General features: G+C 36.4%; 1 protein-coding gene and 1 pseudogene across 1 annotated transcript; both read right to left on the bottom strand.

Moving 5' to 3' along the window:
* Positions 1-1,707: 1,707 nt before the first annotated feature.
* Positions 1,708-16,647, bottom strand: MYOT (myotilin). The gene is made up of 9 exons (XM_028103726.1): positions 16,292-16,647; positions 11,617-11,791; positions 10,420-10,524; positions 7,301-7,347; positions 6,594-6,726; positions 5,165-5,372; positions 2,616-2,781; positions 2,065-2,198; positions 1,708-1,880 (listed from the first exon to the last, which is right to left on the bottom strand). The coding sequence occupies exons 1-9, from the start codon at positions 16,645-16,647 to the stop codon at positions 1,708-1,710; spliced, it is 1,497 nt and encodes a 498-aa protein (XP_027959527.1).
* Positions 3,464-3,747, bottom strand: LOC114209625 (mitochondrial import inner membrane translocase subunit TIM14 pseudogene; annotated as a pseudogene).
* Positions 16,648-21,036: the final 4,389 nt, after the last annotated feature.

Genomic DNA, 21,036 nt, shown 5'->3' with positions numbered 1-21,036 from the left:
TTGAACACCTTGTACATTTATTGGCTTGTTTAGTCTTCACATCCCCCCTTCTCGAAAGGTAGGTGTTTTATCCTCAATTTTAGGTCTGGAGACGCCGAGGCGCTGAGAGGGTCAATGACTCACCGAAGTGCACAGGTGGTCGGGGCAGGTCTGCTGGACGCCAGAGCCCGAGTGCCTAACCAAGCGCCTACTCTGCCGCTGCTGCTTGCAGACATCGGTTCTCGTTAACCGAGAGCTGCTGCTAGAAATAGCTTCCACCCCTCTTGCCACCCAATGTGGCTAAAGAAAACGATAAAGTAGAATTAAAAAAATCCAGCTCTGAAGTGATTATTTGGAAGAGTGGGCCAAACAGGAGACCTTGGGAACCCAGGTTCTCATATGGCCCAGAAGCTTTGCAAAGATGGGAAGGTTTGTAAACCAAAGACATTTGGCTGTAAATTCAGGCATCCAAAACTCTGCCAGGATATGAGACAGGAGAGAGTCTCATGTTGGAAAAAAGGAAAATGAAACGGAATTCGGTAGAAAGGCCCCAGGGCAGCCAGCAAAGAAAACCATCAAGCTGTTGGGGAAGTAAAAAATAAAGTCGCTTTTGTTATTTCCCTGAAAGAGATGTCGAGTGATGTTGATAAATGCTATTTTATGTGTAGATAAAAAACAAGCCGAGGCCACACAGCAGCGAGGGTCAAAGACTATCAAGAATAAAAGATACAGGAGAGGCCTAGGAAAAGGCCATGGCCCGTGGACAGGAGGCCTGAGAAGAAAGGGCTAGTGTCCTAGCTTAAGGAATAGTGTAATTAAAGGATTTTCCCTTTCCTGTACTTAGACTCTCAGATGCTCACAAAATTGGCTAATAGGTTATCTGAACTTGAAATGAAGGACCGCCCCCACAGGCATTCAAATTTATATGAAATGTAAGAATTAAGCAGATGACTCTACAGACTCCATATTCCATTGAGCTCAATAGACTCAAAGGTCTTGAAGACTTAGGGACTTTTTTGGTTAAAACAAAATCACAATTTCAGGAGAGATTCTGTCAGGATTTAGTTATTGTTGCTTGCTTTTGAAGTGCAAACCATGGAAAGTCTAGCTTAATTTCCGGAGGAATTGACTGAGCTGTAAGTGAGCTTCATTGAGACAGTTCTAGAACATAATGTTGTTTTTTTGGAACTTGTTATTCTTAGGTTTTGCTAAGTGTTGTATATAAAAACCAGAAGTTTTATTTTAAAGATCTAGATTTTTGTGAAGAGAAGACAGTCTGTTTTAAATATTTGAACCTTTATTCTCTTTTGACATTGAACTATGGAACACTCAGATAATCTATACCATGTTAGTATTCCTCTAAGAGAAAATGGGTAAAACAGTATTTAGAAAGCAGTACCAGGAAACTTTATTACAAGCATTAGATGTGCTTAAGAAGTTGATATTCATAACCTGTAATTGTTAAATGTGTATGACTTAAATGTTAAAATCTCACATTTTAAGATAGTCTTCTACAATTACAAACCCATATGCCCAGATTTTCCATGGGCTTCGCAAACCAGAGAAGACAGAATGTGCAGGAGTCAAAGGATAAATATTAAAAATATATATTAGTTATATTACCTAATTAAAGCCATAATCTGTTAATACAGCTATGGATTTATTTTAAAAATTTAATTGAATATATTACTAATAATGTAGTTGTGTTTTTCAATGTCGGTAACCTCATTAAAGTTCTTCACTTTCATAAAGTCCAGATTGAGCTGCCAGACGCTGAAATTCTCCTTCAGGGTTAAAAGCTTGTTTCACATCCAGACCTTTACCATTAAGTGCTAAGTATTTGCTGAAAGTTGGTCGAACACGTAACAGCTTAGGAGCTGGAAGAGTTTGGTTTTGACGGACTGAAATAGATCAAAAAGAGATTAATTCAGAAAACCTGTTCTAAACAAATGGGTTGCTCTAGGTATTTAGTATCAGACAGGAAAAGAAAAAAAAGTCAGAACTGATTATTTTTATATTACGCTGGGATTTGTGTTTCTTACTAAATCTTTCTGATTAAGTCCTTGGGTTGATAGCGTGACATACCTGCAACATCTAATCTTGTGTTACATGTCGTCACTCCAGCTTCATTAACTGCAGACACAGTATACCACCCAGCATCTTTCTTGTTTACATCTTTTATCAGTAAAGTAACTCTTCCAGAGTTATCATGATACAAACTGAAAAGAAACAATAATAAAAAAATGAAGGGCAGGTATTAATTTTCCTGTGAAACTTTTATGATGCCTCTGACTCAGAGGGTCAGACTGTAAGAAAACGAAGCATTTGGAAATTCCGAGACTGTACCTAGTTAATGCCAAATAGCTATTGGTTTTATTGAGTTTAATTCCTCCCCTTTAATTTTGTGTCATCATTTCCTTGAGCCATCTTTCTTTATTGTTAGTAAAAAGGTAAATCCTAGCTTAATGCCTTAAATTTTCGATTAGTGGAATTGGGGTTAATGAGGTTTATTGTGTTTCTATACATGTTTTAAAAACTAGAGAAAGATTACAAACACATGCCATTTATAATGCATTTCAAGTACAACTGGATTCACCCAAATAAACCACAGTTATGTCTAAAAATACTTATCCTACCTTATTCGATCAGTGTTGAATTGTACCATTTCATTATTTCTTTTCCAGAAAAGCTTTGGTGGAGGTACAGCTGAGATTTGGCATTCTAGCTTCACTGAGTCTCCCTCAAAAACTTTTTTGCTCTGTGGTTTGTAGATAAACATTGGTGCTCTTCTATGTTCTTTTGCTAAATATTAATAAAAAAATCAAGTATTTGAGATTTTATAAAAAAATAAGTCAAACCAAGGTATGAAATTTGTATGTTGATAAAAAAGTTTCAAAAAACACTCAAGATGATTGGAAGCTTTATGTTTTACCATTAGTTAAAACAACATACAGTAGTACTATTTTGTATTATATCAAGTAGAGTTCTAAAACAGTAATGTTATGTGGCATTGAATTTATATCATGTTTCATTCAAAGAATTTAAGTTATATTCTCATTTATGTCTCTTCAATAAGGAGGCATCATGAGTGGTGGCAAGACTAGACAACTTAGGTTCAAATTGTCTATTTGCCCCACCAGCCATGCCAAATTGGGAAAAATTTGTTTAGTTTCTCTGAGGCTCAGTTTTATCTATCGTGAAATAGATAAATAGAAAATCCATTATAAAATAAATACAGGTAATAGTGACTGCTCTGCCTGCCACTACTACTCAAAACTGTGAGGATCAGTAGTTGAAGACAGTGAATGAAGAAGCACTTTCTAAACTGTAAAATAATATACAAATATCTGTAATTGTTATGTCTTTTTTTTTTAGTTTGTGCTAAATCATTTTTAAAATTTGTAGCTTTGAGGCATTTTATTTTAAAAAGCTAGCACTTGTATACATAAACTAACAAGAACTTAAAATTCATCACACATTTACTTCATTGTTTAGCTTGACCTTCTAGTAAATCTTTAGCTTCATTGATTTTTGGCTGCTATATAAGGCTATATAAGGAAATCCTCCCTTGTCTGGGTGGTTTAAAAGCATAATTCGTTGATGAGCATCTCTTATTTTTCCTTTATTGGCATAGGGAGATTTTGGTAGACTCTGAAAAACTTGTTTTACTTGCGGCTCCATATGTTTCATGGCTTGCAAAACATAATGGCCTGCAAATCCTGGAGCAGCAATGGTCAGTCCAACTGCTACCACTGTACTGGCCATGGCTCTGGCTCGGGTCCCCGGCCTCTGCCAGAGCGCGATTCATCCCAGCCCAAAGGCCGCAGCCACCAACTCCCACTGCTCTACCAGACAGCATGTTATGTCGTTTCTTTAATTACCTGAAGGAAAAGAGGAAATGATATACTACTCTACCCCTAGCTTTTCTGAAGGAGAAATGAAATTGGACAGATGCCTGCCAAGGCCTCTCTTAGCTCTAACAGTATAGTATTTCTGGAGCTATTGGCACAAAAAGATTTGCCCAGAGCTTAATCATCTGAATTAGATTTTTCTTGATTCCCAGATCATTACTTGTCCCCTTAGACTTTTTCCCATTGTTATAGAATAATCTTAAAGATTTTTCACCAATCTAAGTAGAATGCAAACTCAAGGAAATTATCCATTCTTTAACTTGATCAAGATTTTATATAATCAACAGTGAATTGTAGCAAAGTATCTTTTGCATTATGCCACAGCTTAAACCATTACAAATGTAATATATATTTAAAGCACTTAAATTGTATTATTTTAAAACAGTACATAAGTTTTATAAGAAACTGCCTTACTGAAGACAAATTTGAGATGAGTTTAGCCATACCTGTTTTCTAAAGCAAGTAGGTGGGTTTTGTTAAAATTAGTAAATCTAGTAAAGAGAACATAATCTAAGGCTAAAAGTTAATATTTATTCCTCTGTTTTAAATTATGTGTGATCATGACAATTCTGTAAAAATGAGAATCAGATTATTTTGGATTATAGATCAGAGGTATGATTAGACTAACGTTTTCCACTTTAAGATCCTTCAGTTACATCTAGAAATGGTTATATAGTTTACCCTTGAACAATGTGGGGCATTGGAGCACCCTACCACACCACATGCAGTCAGAAATCTGTATGTAACTTTTGACTCTCCAGAACTTAACTACTAATAGCATACTCTTGACTGGAAACTTTACTGATAATATAAACAGACAATCAACACATTTTGTATGTTACATGTATTATATACTGTATTCTTCAAGAGAAAAAACATTATTTAAAACATCATAAGGAAGTGAAAATAACATGCAGTACTGTGTTGTAAAAAATCTGCATGTAAGTGGACGTGTGGTGTTCAAACCCATGTTGTTCAAGGGTCACCTGTACTGCCTTATTTGTTTTGCCCAAAATTGCATCATTTCTTTATTTCCTTTCCTGAAAAGCTTTGGTTATAGGTCTGTCCTTGAAGTTTTACTGAGTTTCCCTCAAAAATGCTCCCTCCCCTTCTCCCCACCATCCTGTGACTTCTAGATAAAAATTGGCGTTCTGCTGGGTTGTGTAGACATTACCCTTGAATATGAAGTCATCTGGGCTTTTCTTTTTTAACACTTGCTTTTAAAAATACTGCTGGATATTAAGGAACTCTTGAAGATCTCTTTGAAGGCTTACCCAGGACATCCAACTGCACAGTAAAGGTGGCTTCTCCTGCTCTATTCTTGGCAACACACACATAAGCACCTGCATCTGAAGTTCTGACCACTTCAAAGATGAGTGAATGAAAACCCTTTTCAGACACTATCATTTTGTGAAAATCATCTGATTGAACTGGTCTTCCATTCAGATACCATGACACATCAGGAGCTGGCAGTCCGCTTACCTGGGAAGGAAAACACAAGAAGGAGATAACAGAATTTTCAATTATATCATCACTGGAACCTATTTGTCCGTTTGCAAATTTTGAACAATTCCAGTATCTGAGTGGGTTTGTGATTCAAAATGCAAAGGAAGAGCTTAAAAAGGTATTTGGTTTCAACAGTTTTTTAACAAAAACAGTGGAAATTAAAACTCTTGAAATTAATATTTTCAGACTACCTCAAACCACATCTAGCCATTTCGTATGTAACCTGAGGCTCCTTAAGATCTCTCAGTTACTATATTTAGAATATTATGTTATATTTCCACAAGAAATATGAAGGCCTGTGGGTTTTTTCCATAATGGTGACTGCAGATGAAGTCCCAGAGGGACATACATGTCATGATTGCAGATCTAATGAATGGCTTTACCAAAACAGAGTGCCCTTGAGCTGTAATTCGGCTGTTTAAATGCCAGTTTGTTAAGTGTTTTTCTATAACCCTCAACAATTAAATCCATATACTTTCATTCATAAGGAATCCAGAAAAACATTTAAAAAAAAAAGATTCCAAAATGAGGATAATAAAAATGTAGGTCTTTCTAAAGATCTCTTCGAGCTTGAAGAACTCTTCTAGGCCAAGTGAGCAGGTTGGCTTGAATTTCTTAATGGAGAAGAATTAAAAGTGGTATTTTGCTTTAGAAATCCTATTGTTTTGGTAGCTTCACTTACGTCTTTGTTATGGGGTAGGCACTATTGTGAGTACCTTATGCCTGTTTACTCAGTTAATCCCCATAACTTTATGAGGTAGGTACATTTGTTACTCCATTTTACGAATGAGACAGCACAGAGGTTAACTGCCTTATCTAAGGTTACACAGCTGGATAGTGGCAGAGGCAGGATTCAAACCCAGGTAAGCTTAGCTCCAGAATTTTTGTTCTTATCCACTATCCATGTTGCTTGTTAAGGTGTACAGCAAGTTACTTCTTTATTTATTTTGTTAGAGGGGCAGGGAGGGGCAGATGGGAGAGAGACACTTAAACAGGCTTCATGCCCAATGCAGAGCACGACATGGGGCTTAGTCTCACAACCCTGAGATCACAACCTGAGCCAAAATCAAAAGTTGGACACTCAGCCGACTGAACCACCCGGGTGCCCCAGGTGTGTAGCAAGTTATGAAGAGGAAGAGGACATTTTTCAAAACATAGTATCTTGTTAATTTTCCTCCAATATTTTTGAACTCTTACTTTGAAATCCATTCTGCAGAATCTTCCTTCTTCAATTGACATGTTCTCTGGCACTTGAATGAAACGAGGTGGGTAAAATTTCTCCTGGATTGCATCCTGATCATTCACATCTCCCCTTGAGGATGATCTACTTCTACAAAAATATTTTAATGATCACTCTGCAGGAAGGTTGTCATTGTTCTTCCTTTTACACAAATACAGTTAAGCCATTGTATTGGAATCCCCAGAGTCTACTGTTTTATGTGTTAGTGTAATAACAATAGAGACCTTAGGACATGGCATATTTAATGACTGTTAGAAATGGTAGCAATTTAAAAACATCTGGTACAAATTATACATCTTTGTGTCTTTTGTACAATGCTGTAAATTGATGAAGAAACTGATTAAAATGCAGAGTATCCCATGGACAGTTCTTATCATGTGCAATGATTTAGTAATTGGAATTGGGTTTCAGTTATGAGAAAGTTGCTTAACATGGACATGTGGTCCTGGCTTATTTGATGAAAGCATAGAAAAAACTTCCTCTGAGATAGTTCTGATAGTTAATAGATAAAAATTTTTACCATCCTCTCAGACATTAGAAAATTCACATTGTTTTTTATAAAAGGTATAGGAGGCTTGAAGGCTTTATGAATATTACATTTTTAAGCTGAAAATATTTTTGGTAGCAAAATATTTCTTTAAGATTGAGAATTTTTTTTTTTTACCTTACTTGTGATGTGGGAACTTGCAGTCGTGCATGTTCTGAGCTGTGCTGCTTGAAATTAAAACAAAGTGAGAATGTTAATGTGGTTGTTAGCTTGAAATGAAGCAGAATTAAGTAGTCGTAGTTGAACATTTCTTTGTTGACCGTATTTGTGCAATCATGGTTAATTTCATATACAGTTGATCCTTGAACAACACTGGTTTGAACTGCACAGGTTCACTTACGAGGTTTTTTTTAAAGATAAATATAGTACAGTACTTTAAATGTATTTTCTCAGCATCTTTTTCCTCTAGATTATTTTAAGAATATAGTATGTAATACATACAGTGTACAAAATATGTGTTAATCTACTTACTGGTAAGGCTTCTGGTCAACAGTAGGCTAATAGTAAAGTTGTTGGGGAGTCAGAAGTTATATGTAGATTTGAACTCTAGGGGGGCTCAGCACCTCTAACTCCTGCATTCTTCAAGGGTTAACTGTTTTAAGCAGCTAAAATATAGTGCACTGACCTTCTAATACTTTAGCAAAAAATCTCCAGAATTAATAGGACTATTCAACAGGTATAATATATGAAAACTAGCTAGCCTTAGAATTCCTGGTGGTTCATTATTCATATGACTATATTACAACAAAGGGTGAGGTGTCCGCCTGGTGTATTTGAAATGGGAACGCATAGTACAGATTGTCCTTTAGTAAATCAGGAATAGACATGAAGTCACTTGTGTTGGCAGTTGATAAAGTGTATTATGCCCACTGCTCAAAAGTGCACCAACAGCAATTAACACATACTAGACTGGAAAATTCTTCTCTTTTTAGCTCATGGCACAAAATCATGATGGACATCATGGAAGATATGTGTAGAGCTATGAGAAAGTTTGAAAAGCAACATTAATTACTTCCTGCTTAATAAAGATATATTTAAGCAAACATCTTTTAGGATTTATATTTGAGCACCAGAAAATTACTTCCATTTGAGAATAAAACCAGAAATTGATGGAAGTCTTAATTAATTGATCAAATACTTAGTGCTTATTTTGTGTATTTTACTGTGTTTGGCACAGTAGGGGAGACTAGTGAAAAATATATCTGTATCCAAATATTTGGAAAGCATCTATATAGCATTGCAGCAAATCTGAGTACAAATAATTTATTTTGGGATGAATATGTTTAATGTGTTTGGTCATTTTAAAATTCTTACAACTGTAACAGTTTTTGGCTAGTCTTAAGGTGTAACGGACCCCTAAATGTCCAGATGAAAAGTGACACTGTTAGTCTTCTGGTGTTTTGTCTTTGTGACATTTCATATGCTGATATTAGAACACCAGAAAAAGGGGTAAAATTTTAAGTTTCTCTCTATATATTTTAGCTCATCGTGGCCTCTCCTTTTTATACCTATTGGAGCATGGAAGTGATTGACTTTTGCCTCAAGCTGTATTTATAAGCATTTGGAAAAACACATTTATAAATCACATGTCAAAAAAATTCATTTATTAAATCAACTAACTTTTTGGTAAAAAATAAAAATAATCTGATTAAACCCCAAATATCCAAATTAAGTTTTTAACTTTTCCTATAATAGTGGTTTGAGTATGTATATATTCATATTCAGAGGTGTAATATTTCAGTTTTATGTAATCTGATGACATTTGGATTATTAGAGTATTTGAAGCATACAAAAAAAAACCTAGGATTTATCTTTTCTGATTTCATAATGGTATTTTTTTTAAAGATTTTATTTATTTGTTAATATAATGGTATGTTTTGCTGCTCTCTTTTGTCTTGGTACCATGACCTTCATTTTAATGTTTTTATTTTTTATTTTTTTTCTTCTTTTTATTTATTTGAGAGAGAGAATGAGATAGAGCATGAGAGGGGGGAGGGTCAGAGGGAGAAGCAGACTCCCTGCTCAGCAGGGAGCCCGATGCAGGACTCGATCCTGGGACTCCAGGATCATGACCTGAGCTGAGGGCAGTCGCTCAACCAACTGAGCCACCCAGGCACCCTTCATTTTAATGTTTTTAAAGAATGAAAAAAATGATAGATCCTTGCCCTCAAAATCATACACTGAATTTATAACATAAACCATCACTATAACACTGTTTTGAGTTACTTCTACTAATAGAGGTAGTTTCGCATCTTCTTGCTGTAATCTGTACTAGTCCAGAGCCCAACACAGAGTAGGTGCTCCATATAAAATAATTCATTGAATGAATGTATGAACTGTTGAGTAGTCAAAGAGATTCAAATTCTGTTTTAATTTTCTGATTAGTTGCACAGTTGGACCCTGCTCCATCTTTTTAGTAGTTGCATTACCAGAAACAAAAATCCTATTTTCAGCTTCCTGTGCTTAGGAGCTTGGAGTTCTTGGGTGTCCAGTTTCATCCCATTGGCTTCCAGTTTCTTTTGGAATTTGAAAAGATACGAGAGGTAACTACAGAGGGAAGACAGTTCTAACGGTTCAGTGTGTTTCTCCAACTCTGTATTTCTCTTCAGGGTTAAGTTTACTTGTTAGAATGAAGTTGACCAGAAATAAACCTGTGGGATATTCACTTTATGCCCTCCATAAAGTTTATCCGTTCTTGGAAAGGGTCCTTTTGTTAATGTTAGAGCCATTACTCAAGGCTTTTTTATTGTTTTGTTTTTAATAAGCATTTTTGAATACAGAAACAGGGAATTGGATGTTTCATTAGTTCCACAATTATATTTTAAAACATTGAAATGATTAACAGCTTATGAGAAAAGGTTATAATTACTTTGGCTTAAGGTTTTAACTTCTGTCCTATTAAAGATTTACAATTCATAAATTCTCCCTGCTGACATTGGAAAAAGAGTTCTAGGTGTAACGGACCCTAAATGTCCAGATGAAAAGTGACACTGTTAGTCTTCTGGTGTTTTGTCTTTGTGACATTTCATATGCTGATATTAGAACACCAGAAAAAGGGGTAAAATTTTAAGTTTCTATATATTTTAGCTCATCATGGCCTCTCCTTTTTATACCTAATGGAGCTTGGAAGTGATTGACTTTTGCCTCAAGCTGTATTTATAAGCATTTGGAAAAACACATTTATAAATCACATGAGAGAAAAATATTCCAGTTAGGTAAAGATTACTATAATTTACCTGTGGTGAGTCTTGTGCCTCACTGTCATTTTGAGCTTGAAACACAGCAGCTGCGTTCTGTGGTCCTAGCAGCCTGCGGGCCATCTTCTCCTCATATGTTAGCCGCTTTAAAGAAGTCATTCATTAAGGAGATAGTAATGAGATTTAGTAAAAGTTGTTTGTATACCTTTACCTTAAAACCACCAAGAATTATACCAAAGAAGTATGGTTCTGCCTATTGAATTACACATATATGCTATGTTTTGTGTTTTATTTTTTTTAAAAAGATTTTATTTATTTGACAGGAGAGAGAGTGTGTGTGAGCGCACAAGCAGGGGGAGTGTGAGAAGGAGAGGCAGGCTCCCATGCTGAGCAGGGAGCCCCATGTGGGGCTTGATCCCAGGATCCTGGGATCATGACCTGAGCTGAAGGCAGACGTTTAACCGACTGAGCCACCTAGGCGCCCCATATACTATGTTTTAAAACTTTGTTTTCATTCAAAGCATTTCCCTTCCATTCTAGTGCCACTTCCCTCATCTGTTTTCCTCTTGCTCCTGGGAAAGGAAGGCATAATCACCCTTAAGTAAGGCTATCCCAAGTAGGGGGAAATTCTTCACCTTCCTATTTGTTCTGCGTGTTCTCATTTGCTCCGTCTTTGAATATAGTACTGCATATTCTCCCATGGAGAAATAACTTTTATTAAATGAACATTGAATATCGTATTTAATTTCTGGTTGAAAGCCGTGCAACTGGTATGTTAAATGTATTTGGATTTAAGGCATATAATGCTGTTTAAGAAATAAGTGACTAATACAGTGGGTACAGAAGAGTTATCTTATAAATCTCATAGCTATGTGTCCATCAGTAGTATATACCAAAGTATGTGAAAAAGTTGAGAGTATTTCTTATTGGTTATTTGATCATCAGACATATTTTATGAGGAGTAATGCTTAAAACAAAATTTTCATTAAATTATTCAGATTTTCTTTTCTTCATTCTTTTACATTCTTTACTTCTTTTGTGTCATTCTTTTACTACTGAAAACCATGAGGTGTTTTCATGCAGAGTATTTGGTATTGGATCCAAATAGTCCCTCTTTTTAGATAATCCTATCCCTTGCAGATTTTATGAACATAGATCTGTGAGACAGAACTTTCTTACTGAGATTAGATATTATAGTTTAATTGGCTTTTTGTGCAAAATAGACTTTTTGCTTACTTGATTTCCATTATGAAGAAGGCTGTCCTTGCATTTTAGCTTTCTCTCCAAATCTTGAATAAGAGCTTCTTTTGATCCTTGTATTTCATGGTCAGGAGTCCTTGCGGTGGGCTTAGCATTTGCACTTTGGGATGGTTTAGCATTTACAGGTTGGCTAAATGAAGGTTGTTGATAGCTTTAAAAAGAAAAAAGATTTTTTAAAAAAGTATTTAAGTAATCTCTACACCCATGTGGGGCTCGAACTCAGGACCCTGAAATCAAGAGTCACATGATCTTCTGACTGAGCCAGCCAGGCACCCTAGAAAAAAGATTTTTAAAAAAGATCTTCAGAGAAAGATGTGGTACTAAAATAGAATTGACGTCATTCTGTCAGTCACCTTTAGATAGGTTGAATCTACCACTTAGTACTATTAGTGTTATTAAAAACACCAATTTCCTAGTAACAGTCAAGAGGAATTTAATAAGAATGGTTACCAGCTTTTTTTTTTCTTTTTTAAGTCTTGGCAAATTAAAGTTTAGTGGGTGGAGGAACAAATTAGATTAGGCATAAGGAGGATGTCCTTCCTCGAAGATCTTCCTAAAGAAATGAAAGAGAGTAAGTCTAGTTACTGGCAGCTTGAGAGTTCTTCCAGTCTTATAATTGAATTTGGTAAGTTTGTTTTATGGGTGGGTACCGTTCTCAGCGCCCTGTGATCTCATGTTGATAGTTTGAAATTGGTGGTGATAGGAGTATGTACACCAGGGAAGTTGGTAAATACCACAAATCCTGACTCCTTTCTCTAGAGCTGATTGTTAAACATTTACTACTATAACCACTAGTATTTAGTGAATATCCTATTGCTTTGAATGGAGTCTACAGTTGACATAGTCTGGCTTTCCTTTTAATTTCCTGTTTTACACAATTCAAGTGTGGTACTATGTAATAAATAGCTTTTACAGTAACAGTCATTTCTTTAACATTGCTGAAGTGATTTTTAGAGAAAGAAAGGAATGATTAGAGGAGGAAAGAGAATGTAACCAGAATGCAAAGGGGGGTCTGGGGAAAAAAAGAAAGCAAATTTGAATAGCAGTTGAAGAGTTTGGTTTAAATCTGTACTTCAAGTTCTAATCCTAAATTATCTGGAAAGATGTTCTTACCCCTCTCTGTGTTCCCCTGTTGATTGTGACAGAGTGCAGGTGTAGTATTTAGGGATTCCTGTATTACATTTGTTAGGTAGCTCGCACTTTCACAGCTGTTTGTTCAGATTTCACCTAATTTATTCATTTAGGGCCCTGCAGGTACGCGCTTATATCTGTTTAATGCAGGATAACTGGTCACTGCCCTCAGTGAATATTTTAGTATTATCATAATAAACGTTCTCCAGTTATCAAGATGAGGCAGCCTGGATCTCTTTTCTGACCTGTTCCTGTTCAGATATTCTCAAGGGTCACTAAAAGAATTTATAAGCTGAGTAGAAATGTATCTCCTCTGATAGGAGCCAGAGTTTCAATTCTTGTAGACTTTGGGGACTTGAAAGTAAAAAAGATGGCTTACTACTCACCATTGTAATATTTATTTTCACTAACATGGAGTTTTGGTATAGGCATTGCTCTATCAGCTGAATGAATGACTGTTTTTATTTGTATTCAAGATGCTCTGTATTGAAACTTGGTGGTACACATTTCTCCCCCTTACATTTCAGGTATTCAGGGTTGTCTATATTAATGCTTAACTAAAGTCTGATTTATTCAGTTAAATAAATAGCCAGACCAAGTGTTTAAATAAATAGTGAGTTGTATGTGTGTTTTTTGTTTTTGTTTCTGTTTTTTTTTTTAAGATTGAATTCTCATGTAAAAGTGGTAAAATTCCTTTGGTCTTATAGATCTCCTATTATTCTAACTATAATAGCCCATTTTTTAAATTTTGTTTTTAATTTTATTTATTTTAGAGGGTGAGAGTGAGCGAGGGGAAGGACAGAGGGAAGAGGGAGAGGGAGAGAATCTTAAGCAGACTCTGCACTGATGTGGGGCTCGATCTTACGACCCTGAGACCATGACCCTGAGATCATGACCTGAGCCAAAACCAAGAGTTGGATGTTTAACCCACTAAGCCACTCAGGCACCCCATAGCCTTTTTTTTTTTTTTATGTTAGCCTACCATCTTTATAAAAGTCACATGTTAAAGTGAATTAGAATTAAATAATTTTGTTTTTAGGCTGTCATAATGTAATATATCTGAGAAATCCTGAAGGATTATAAAAACTAAGCCTGAGAATCACTGATATGTATGTGACCTAGTCAATTTATTCACTGAATTCCCTTCTCAGTTTAGATGGCCTAAGTGTTAAGACTAGATATGTGCTCATATTTATAAACTAATATTCTTCTTGCACTCTGCTTTATAGGTCTTTTTTCCCCCTTATCATTAATCACCCAAATCCTTAATTTTGTTACAGATCATGAAATTGAATCACTGAGCAGGTAAGGCACACATGGTGAATGTCACACAGAAGGCTTTTTGAATAGAATAATTAGAATTAGAGTTCTCAATTTCCAGTTTGTGGTTTGATTGAGTAAAATGTTTGCTTAAGGGTTTCCTACTGATGAAAAGCTAAATAAAGCTTTCAAAGCAATCTAGGTCAGAATCCAAGGGATTATTTTTGAAGGCAGGGCAAACTTAAGCCCACCATAACAATGAGGGAGTTGGGCACAAATGTTCAAAGGGACAGAGCTTTCCACCCTGCGCAGCTGGACACCGAATGAGTATCAAGTGGCTGTGGGAAGATTAAGAGTTATCTATGGTTGCTGCAAATGGAACAGCTAAAGCTGAATCTTTGATCTCTGGTTTGGGGACCCTCCTATGCTTATTTCTTATACTCTCCATTTTTGCCTTTTTCTCTTAGTTCTGTGCACAGAGCCAGGAACATGGTTGAGCTTCTTTAATATTTATTTGTGGCTTTCTTTTCTGGTCAGATATTTGGAATAAAGTTGAAAGACCAAGAAAAGTAATATAGTCAGAAAAGGTTATTTTATTTTATTTTACTTACTACATTTTTTCTTGGTCTGGGGCTCCCAGAAAAGGTTATTTTAGACTTAAAAATGCTCATATAGGAAATCTGAAAATAAGGGAAAGCTAGATGGAAAATGATCATCTGGGTAAAATGTAACAAGAAAAATCTATAATGTGTGATAATGGGTATAATGGGAATTTTGGAGGGAAGAGAGAGGGCTCCTAATTCTTAAAGGCATCTTTAAGAAATATTAGGTCAGGGGCGCCTGGGTGACTCAGTTGGTTAAGCGACTGCCTTCGGCTCAGGTCATGATGCTGGAGTCCCGGGATCGAGTCCCGGGATCGAGTCCCATGTCCGGCTCCCTGCTCAGCAGGGAGTCTGCTTCTCCCTCTGACCCTCTTCCCTCTTGTGCTCTCTCTCTCTCATTCTCTCTCTCTCAAATAAATAAATAAAATCTTTAAAAAAAATATTAGGTCAAACTTATGAATGCCATTTTTGTAGGTGAAAAATAGTTGACTATCAGCCATTTCAAGTGGTTCAACCTAGTATATATAGGATTCTAACATATGTTTTTGGCTTGCTTTATTTTGATTTTTTAAAACGTTGAAAAGTATTCTTTGCAGGTTGAATTGCTGTAGTCAGTTCAACTAAGTTTCCAGAGTTGTCACCAACAATAGGAATCCCTAGAAAAAGTAGCCTCCAGAGAAGACTGAGAGAAATTATCGACAATCTTAGCAAATCTGTTGGTAAGCCTGCAACAAAACATATTCCATCACACAGTTTTTCAGACGCCTCTGATTTAATTCTCTGGTGTTTTTAGCCAGCCAATGGATAGGAAAATTGATAGCTCTAGGCTTGCGTAAGCACAAAGTATTCAGTTCATGTTTTAAAAAAAGCACAACCACTGTGTCCTTATTCATATCAGGTTCTCCTAGGATAGTTTTAGGACTTTGGAAGTAGTACATGCTTGCATAAGGCTCCAGGTATTCTTCTCTTTATTTAGACAGAACAATCAGCTCAACCAATTTGGAAAAAGTGTGGGGTTTTAATTACTAAAGGGAACCCTAAGGTCATTTATTTATTCAAGCCTTTCTTCTGATCATAGTAAGGAAAATTCTTACACTTCATCTGAATCCCAGGTTTTTACTAAAAAAAAAGTTTTTTTTGTTTTGTTTTGTTTTTAGTCGAATGGATATTCAGGGTCAGAGGGGAAAATGGATAGGAAGAAAAGACTAAGACTGAGAAGACATTTAATAGCCTCTGCTTATGTGAGAGGAAATCCTATCTGAGGAAGAGCAGACAGCTGCTCTTCATCTCAGCTGAGCCCAGAACCAGAGCAATTAAATTTATAGCATGGGGACCTTAACTTAGAACTGGGAGAATAGTTCATTGTTCTTTGGTATGTTAGATATCTTTTTTTGAAGATGGAAAAAAATAGGTAAGTAATTGTATGTGATAAAAGGGGATTTGGGTCTATCTTAGTGTGTACACTAGAGAATGGGTCAGATGACTTCTTACTGCCAGCACCCTGGTTCAAGGTGTTTTAGGAGAATTATGAAGAGACCCTGAGGTCACATTGCCTGTTTAGATAGTAAATAGTGAACTAGGACATACCCCACAACACTCCTCAGATAAAGCTCAGTGTATATACGGTATATAGTCATACATATAAAAAATTCACTTACTTGGAGTCCACATTGGAAGGGATTTTACTGCTACTATAATCAGGCTGTGATGGTAATATGGAGCTGAGGAAGCTGGCTGGGGACTGGTTATAGGTGGCTGTAACCCTTTGGCCTGGGTTGGAGCCAGCATGCTGCTGGGGAGAAGCAGGGAAAGCAGAGGAGGACGTGGTGATGTGAGAGCTCACTGTTGAGGAGGCAGAAAATCTTTGCTCTGTGCATTGACGGGGCTGGATGATAATGGAAGACTGTTTGGTCTGGCTAGAATAGCTGGAGGTTTCGGGTCCAGGAGGCTGCAGTCTGGAGCCACATGGATTTTGGGATTGAAGGAAGTGTTTTGGACGTTCATAGTTAAACATGCTTGGCTGGTATATGGAAGATGGAGGCAACTTATTACTATAATGATTTGCTCCTGGAAGGGTGGGGTCCTGAATTTGGGGTGGCAAGCCTGGAGTCACAGAAGGTCCCAAGGAATCAGAAGCAGCCTTGGTCTGCCCCTCCTTGTTGAGATCTTGGGAATACTGTGCTTCTGTCTTTGATGGAGTGGCCTTCTCTTGAAGAATATTGTTCCTTCAAACAAGAAAATGATTCAGTTACAATATTTGCATAAAAAACAGTATTTAACATTTTTAGGAGTGTATATGCTTTTTTTTTTGGCCTTATACGCTCTCAAGGTCACCTCAAGGTGGAACTTTCCTGGCTTCTAGATTTCTTCCTTTATCTCTGTCTTTGTACAACTGACTTTTCTCCTGAGAACAAGAAAAAGGATTCATAATTGTTTGTTTGCCTCTGGGTGATTCTTAGGCATGCCCAGGGGCTTCAAGATACAGGAGTGGGAAGTTTGAGTTTGCCAAGTGGTTACTTATGAAAAGAAATTCTGTGATGTTGCTCAGTGTGAAAATTTAATGGTTGTAAGATTAGCTTTTGCCCACAGGGTACAGTTTCATTAACCAGAGAGATTTAATGATTTAAATTATTAGCAGTTAAATATCTAACATGTCAGCTCCCATTCTATCTGAATTCTTCCCATTGCTAATGAAAAACAATGAATAGCTAATATACACCAGTTAATTAACGTCCTGGTGATCGGGGATGAATGATGTCTTGGTAAATCAAGGGGTACACTATGCTTTTTTATAAAGAACGTGAACATCTGCATTTACTCCTTCAACCTTCCAGAATTTCGTAAAGTAGAGGGAACATGTATAAATTGTTGTCAACTTTGAGTGTATTTTTTTTTTTTTTAAGATTCCATTTATTTATTTGACAGAGACAGCGAGAGAGGGAACACAAGCAGGGGCAGAGGGAGAGGGAGAAGCAGGCTTCCCACCGAGCAGGGAGCCCGATGCGGGGCTCGATCCCAGGACCCTAGGATCATGACCTGAGCCAAAGGCAGATGCTTAATGACTGAGCCACCCAGGCGCCCCTTGAGTGTATTTTTTTTAACCTTTCAATGCACTGTCTCTTTTTTTCCCCTTGATTCCAAATTCACCATAGTACCAAACCAGATGATAATTAAGGAGTGTATGTGTCTTTCTGTGTGTATGTATGTTACTGACTGTATTCCAGAGTGATATATAAGTTTTTTGTTATTTTTAGATTATACTATCTAGTTATTGGTGTTGATAGTCTCTTAGAGTTTTACTTTTTATTATTTTTCATATTTCATATGCATTTTGGATTAATTTGAAACTGTTTTAGCCTCTCTCTTTTTCTTTTGAAATGGCAGACAAGGATGTACAGAAGGAAGTAAGGCAGTATGAAGCTAGTTATGCCTTACCAGAAAAGATGGTTGCCATTTCTCTTAATTAGCTCTGCATTGGTTCTTCTGACTTCCTATAATAGATTCCAGTTTTCCATAGATGAATTTTTTGCCCCTAAAATCAGCCTTGAAGGGTTATATTTGCCTCTGATTCTCCCATTAGTATGGTAAATCTAAGCAGAACTATATACAGACATTACACACACAGACTAGCCCTATGAATTGTGGCATTGGTTCTGTCTTTATTCAAAATGTCAGGTAATTTAGTTCAAAATATATTTAATTTTACATAGTATAAGCCAACTCTGAGGTAATGATAAATCAAACTATTAATTGATAAAGTTACCCAAACTGTCATCATCAAAATGAAATCTTAAAATTGTTTAATTTCCTGTATTGAAGAATGTATCATTTTTAATGAAAAAATTCTAGACCAAATAACTTTATCTGAAGGCTGTGCATGTAGTTTAGAGTGAAAAGGGATGCCTGGGTGGCTCAGTTGGTTAAACGTCTGCCTTTGGCCCAGATTGTGATCCCAGGGTCGTGGAATCGAGTCCCGCATCGGGCTCTTGGCTCAGCGTAGAGCCTGCTTCTCCCTCTGCCTGCCACTCACCCCTATTTGTGCTCTCTCTCTTCCTCTGACAAAATCTTAACACACACACACACACACACACACCCCTCTAGCAGTTTTAGGAAAGAACAAATACTATTAAACAGCCAAGAGAAAGATTCTGTTGAAAAAGGACACTTAAAAGGCCATGTATTCCTTAATTTCAAGTTTATGAACACAAGCTTGTTCAACTAGAGTGCATTTTAGTAATTAACTATATTAGGCCTTTAAAATGTTGGAGGAAAACATCCAGAAGGAGCTTTAATTAGATCTTCTCAAAAAAGGACTCTATTTCAAGGCAAGTAGTTTTGTAGTTATGGGCTTATTCATTCCATTGCAGAAATGAATCCAAATTTGGTTCTTAAATTCCCTTTTAGGAAGGCAAATTATTCAGATTCATTTCATACAGCAAGGAATAAACTGTTAACAAATAGCCAGTAGATATTTTCCAAAACGTTCTGTTTTTCTTTACATATGTTTTCAAAATATCTACTATCTTGTACATTTTGGTATCAGCCTACATGGTTAACAACTACTGTTATTTTTCAAAGCTCAATTGAAAATATGTTCTTTCAAAAGTTTCATTGTTCTCATGTCTCAACAAAATTTTATACAGTTCAAACAGAACTCTGAAAAGTTTTTCTTTGTGTTTGTAGTTACTGTCCAACAGTTTAATTCTATAATAGATTCTTTTATATGACACTAATATTTTATTCCAAATAATGTTAAATAATTTACAAAGATTTTATAAGTAAAATACTATGCAGGTTCCTATTTAAAAAATCTTAACTTTTTTCTTTCTATCTCTAACATAGCACAGACTTGCACAAAAAGCTGGTTGAGGATATTTTGAAGCTCTAGGACATTACCACAATTACAATCAGACCAAGTGTGCCTTTTCAAGGAAAAATTATGATTTAAAAATATTGACACACAGCCCTCTTTCCTTGTACCCTTTCTATAATGCCTTCCAGTTTCAGTGGAACAAGTAAGTTACTTGCTCGTTGATTTTGTTATAATAACATGATGTTGTGACTTTCAAAGTTTTTATGTGAAGATCATCTTTATACACGTTCCTCTGATTTGGACAAAAAACAAAAACAAAACCCAAAGCTGTAGCAGAAATAAAGATGGGACTTACCCGTTGTTCCAGAGGGTGCCAGCTGGGTTTAACCCCCCTATTGAAGGGAAGGAAGAGGCATCCCCTTCCCTCACAGACTAATCTGGTGGCTCTGTGCTTAGTATTATAGCACCACTGACTTTTATCAGCTGCCAGACAGTGACATCTGATGTGCCTGCCTGTCCATCTACCTATGCTGGCGTGTCAAAGTAAGAGTCCACAATCTAAACAATATCTCAGATGTCTTAGTGATATTTAAGGAGTGGGATTACATGAGCTTCTCTTGCAGGCCTCTTTATTTTAGATGTGAATTTTGACTGTAAGCTTTTGTAAGCTCATGCAGGAGGAAGAGCAAAGAGTTGGGAAATAGAAAAAAGTATATAGAAAACTCAATTTCTTTATCGTGGTGGGGGCTTGGAATCTTTCCTGTTTAAGAAAGGACTAAAAGGGAAACTGTATTCTGAGACTGATGTTCTATCCAGTAAAAATTCTCTGGAAATAAGACCAGTGATTGATGGTTCCAAACTGATTTGTATTGGATAGTTGTTCATCTGAAGCCTTTTTTTTTTTTTTTCTTTCCTCCTCTTGCCAAATACAAGTAGGGGTGGAGCAGAGTTCAAGCACTTTGTTTCAGGAGACAGGGTGTGGTCTCTGCAAAGGCAGGAGAGCAGGGTGATGGTGACGTGTCACTGGGAAGGTGGGGAGGTGGAAAAACATTTGATTTCTTAGCAAGTTTTCTGAATATGTATGGCATACGCCTCTTTGATCTTGTTCTTTTATTCTTCAAGAGTTTTGGAACACTTAAGAAATTACCAGACAAATAAGCATTCTGTACATTTAGGCCTTTATACTGTCAACTCTTTCCTTCATCTCCCTTAACTCTTAGCAGTTTTACAGTTTCCTTTCTCTTCACTAAGGAGACTGTCTTGGTATTTAGGTTTCCATTTTTGTGCGGGGAACTAAATAATTACAGAGGAAGAAACCTTCAAATCAACAACAGAAGTAATAAAGAGGGGTAGGTGGCCTGACGATCAGGTCAGTTGAGTGGAATTACCACCATTTAGTGGTTTCAGTATTAGTATGTTTCTCCTGTTTAAAGCATATCTATTACCCTCCTTCATGGGTGCTCCAGTATTGATTTAATTACCATATACATGAGGGTCCATCCAGTAGATGTTTGAGCACATATGAGCCATATAAAATTCTTCACAGCTGACCATATACGTGTATCTTCCTTTGGTGTTCAGAGAAAGTTT

Source organism: Eumetopias jubatus, unplaced genomic scaffold (assembly GCF_037043125.1).
Source record: "Eumetopias jubatus isolate StellerSeaLion01/CBP00866 unplaced genomic scaffold, mEumJub1_p1.0 scaffold_5, whole genome shotgun sequence".
In the NCBI taxonomy this organism is placed as follows: domain Eukaryota; kingdom Metazoa; phylum Chordata; class Mammalia; order Carnivora; family Otariidae; genus Eumetopias; species Eumetopias jubatus.
The sequence above is the reverse complement of the archived record's forward strand: the minus strand, read 5'-3'. Positions and strand labels throughout refer to the sequence as shown.